Raw genomic sequence first — 3,585 nt, 5'->3', positions numbered from 1 at the left:
AGGAGGGTAGATGGGGAGACGACGGAAGGAGCGGGTGCGATGTTCCAGACGGCAGCACGATGATCAGGTCCTTAGGGGTGCATGTGCTGTGTTTAGAAGCGCATCGCGGGTATTATGCGCGGAGAAAGAGAGCGCAAACCACCCGGGAGCTAGCGCACGTGCGTGTGTATGTGTGTCTTTGACCTGCTAGACAGTCAGTGTCGTACAAGTGAGGGTTCCCTTGCGGATGCGCAGCGTAGTCCACACACCTGGCTGTCGTACAATGTCGTGCGCCTTCTCTGCTGTACCTAGGTATGACGTCTTGGGAAACATCTCCTCCTCCTCGCGCTCCTCCCCCGTCCATATATTCCTCTTCTCTTAACCATGCATCCACTAACCGGCCTATCGCGTCCACATAACCCCTGCGTGGATCAATCATCGATGCTTCTTCGGTCGTTGCCGGTTGGCGGTTGGCGGCAGTATCGTAATCAACCGCACTCGCTCTCCGCACTGGTCGGTTGGCAAGCCTAGTCCACTGCTGGCCAACCCCCGGGAGCTCCGATGGAGGATGAAGCTGCCGCACGCGGCACTGGACAAACTGCAAGTGCGTACGGCACGTTGGAGATATGCCGTACCTGCGGTACCCTCTCTCCCCATCGTCAGTAGATATCCCTGATGCAGCATCTGTCATCTCCTCCTAGACTGCCCGTCTACATGGTTGCATGGTGAATGCGCGGGAGGCATAGGGCCACATGCACACATGCACATAATCCTCGCCCCGAACTAACTTGTACTTGGCCTCTGTGCAGCTGCACTGGACAGAGGCCAGGTGGAATGGGCGGGTGGATGGGCGGACCTTGTTTGTTGTCCCCGGGGTTGCTTAAGAGTGTGGTGGGAACCAAATCTCCAAGGGGGGTCCCCTCGCTGGGTCTTTCTGAAGCGCATTGATTGCCGCGTCTGACTTTCTCCACCACCAGTAGGGGTTTGTAATTACAAGTAATTGTTGTTGTTGTTGTTTTCGTTCTTCTTCTTTTCCCACTTCCCCACCCACCGGCGGCTCCTACCCTGTCACCCAACCTCACCGTCAGGAGGTGGAGGCACGAATGAGGAAGCGCTGGATGCAGCGCTGCCGAATGACAANGTCGGACAGTTGGAACGTGCCTGTTTTGTGTGTCTGTCGNGTATGTGTGTGTGTGTGTGTGTGTGTGTGAAAGAGAGAGAGAGAGAGAGAATCTGTGTGTATACGCGCGCGTGGGTGCATGTGGGTCTGTGTGTATGTGTATAGACTGTGCAACCACCACACGTCGTTGACGGGTTCCTGATCCACACAGGGGCCTGACCCGTACAGTCAGCTACCAGTCAACTACCCTGTCCTGGCGAATAAGTGACGGGGCAACGAAGACGAGGGTAGGGTGGGGGGCTCTAGGGCGTTTCCAATTCCAAGAGAGAACGAGAGAGGATAGGAACAGGGGGTAAGGGTACGGGTACGGGTAAGGAAGAGAGCTTAAACCCTTTGTCGCCAAAAGCAAGTCACACCCCTCACCGTCATCCCCCTGCCCGCACATATACCCCCCCCCACCACCACCAACAACAACAACAACAACAACAACACCAACGCGACGTGATATACATCACGGAGCCACATCGCATTTGACCCCCCACCTGACCAACCCATATCCCCTCCCCTGCCCTTCCCTACCCTACCCTATCCTACCCTACCCTACCCTTCTCTACCCTACCCTCATCTGGGAATATCCGTCAATGGTTTTTTCTTCTCGTCAATCGTCTGTGCTTCGTCGTACCCTTCCTTCTCCCCTCCCTTACAAGCAGGTTCGTCACTCCGTGGCCAAACTAATGATCGTCAAGTTTGTGGACACGGGCGCGGAGGTCACCGCCAAGGTGCGTGTGTAGAAACAAACTCAAGAGGATATGCAGTATCTGGCTGCCAAAGGCAAAGGCAAAGGCAAAGGCTGCTCAAGCAAGATGCCGGCGGAGCCCCTTAGAAAAACCCCATACATGTCAACACCATGTATGCCGTACTGCACGACAGCTCTCTGACGTGATGTACGGCAGCAGCTCTTGAAACGAACATCGCCTCCGTTTCCTGACCTATGGCCGGTTCCTCCCCCGCCCCCCCCCACGACCCCAAATGAGGGGTAGAGCTGTCCGCCCACAGAAACCCTGTGTGGCACCGTGGGTTGCGGCACTGTGGGCGCCTCCTAACCCTGTGTGGCACCGTGGGTTGCGGCACTGTGGGCGCCTCCTAACCTCTAACCTGATGACGCCTCCATCAGATGCATTCCATTAGCAGGACCTTTCCGTGTTCGTGTCCGTGTTCGTGTCCGTGTTCGTGTTCGTGTCCGTGTATGTCGACAGGGCACAGGGCGGGAGGGGTAGGGCTCCCCCGTTACCAGGGGCCGGGGCACAGGGCGCACGTACATACATATACATATATATACGTGCGTGTATGTACATATGTATGTGTGTGGTCTTGCAGGTGAACCTGGCTTGGCGGATGGGTGGTTCCGGAGCTCATCATCAGCTGCACGCGTTGGAGCGCAGAGAAAAGCAGGAGGAGCTCATACAGGTGATGGAGGAGGCGGAGGAGGAGAAGGGGCTGGGGGGTGCCCCATCCGGACCGCTGTGGCCTGTTTCGCGGCGTCCACTGTTGCCTTATGCATATGGTACCGCCTGCCCGGTGAACCCCGCGGCGAGGAGGCTGTTTATACGCCGCCCGGCGCTTGTCTAAAGTGCATGCCGAATGCCGGCCGCCGCTTAAAGATGTATCTAAAGATCAATAAAAAATTCCTCGCTTTGCTGACTGGTCTGCTGCTGCTGCCTGCCGACATGCGTTAGTCGGTGGACCCCACCTCTATCTATTTCCCCCTCAACCCCCCCCCCACTACTAGTCGGTGGACCCCCCCTCACCCCCCGTCACTCCGACTGGCCGCTGGTGGTGCTGCGGGTTGCTGGTACTGGACCTTGCTGACCCCTGTTTCGCCGTCTGTGCTGTGCCGGTTGTAAAATCACTGTCCACTGTTTTGGTTTCCTATGCTATTGTTGTGCTGCCGCTGCTGCTACTGCTGCTGTGAGGTATCTATCGGTGCTATTGGTTTCCTTGACTGCCGCCCGGAATTAACTGCCCTTGCTTGACCGGCCCCTCGTCTCCCCTCTTTCCCTTCCCCCTGCACACACACACGCACACACGCACGTGCAGAACGCCATGTTGTCGCTCCAAAGGGTCATCCGCAGCTTCGACGGCGTCTTCATGACACCGGCTTAAACAGCCGGGTTTGACACGGCCTGCAGGGCGCGCAATCGCCGGCGATGAGTGGCTGGGTAGGGGATAGGAGGTGGCGGTAGGGGCCCTACAGGGGGGCCAGAAACACACGGCCCCCCTCCCCCTTCCCCGGGCGGGAGGTACACTGCAGGAGCTTCCAAATGTATGTATGTTGTTACAGGGTGGTTAACTTCGCCAGCGGCCCCCTTTCCCGGGGCAGTCCCTGCTCTCCGCTGCTAGAGGGGCACCCTAATCCGTCACCCCATCCGACTTCAGAATGTATTCGTTGGGTTCGGCAACTCACCACCAGCATCCAACCAAATCTA

At 57.4% G+C, this 3,585-nt stretch overlaps 1 protein-coding gene across 1 annotated transcript in view; it reads left to right on the top strand.

The window, feature by feature from the left end:
* msc1 (mechanosensitive ion channel) overlaps window positions 1-3,262 on the top strand; it is a gene marked incomplete at both ends in the record, with an annotated part of 10,112 nt that extends 6,850 nt beyond the window's left edge. The window contains 5 exons of the mRNA XM_002953301.1: window positions 1,068-1,120; window positions 1,311-1,386; window positions 1,810-1,878; window positions 2,477-2,566; window positions 3,197-3,262. Coding sequence (XP_002953347.1) covers window positions 1,068-1,120; window positions 1,311-1,386; window positions 1,810-1,878; window positions 2,477-2,566; window positions 3,197-3,262 — 354 coding nt within the window. The remainder of the gene's footprint in view (window positions 1-1,067; window positions 1,121-1,310; window positions 1,387-1,809; window positions 1,879-2,476; window positions 2,567-3,196) is intronic.
* Window positions 3,263-3,585: the final 323 nt, after the last annotated feature.

This window comes from Volvox carteri (assembly GCF_000143455.1).
Source record: "Volvox carteri f. nagariensis unplaced genomic scaffold VOLCAscaffold_35, whole genome shotgun sequence".
In the NCBI taxonomy this organism is placed as follows: Eukaryota; Viridiplantae; Chlorophyta; class Chlorophyceae; order Chlamydomonadales; family Volvocaceae; genus Volvox; species Volvox carteri.
The sequence above is the reverse complement of the archived record's forward strand: the minus strand, read 5'-3'. Positions and strand labels throughout refer to the sequence as shown.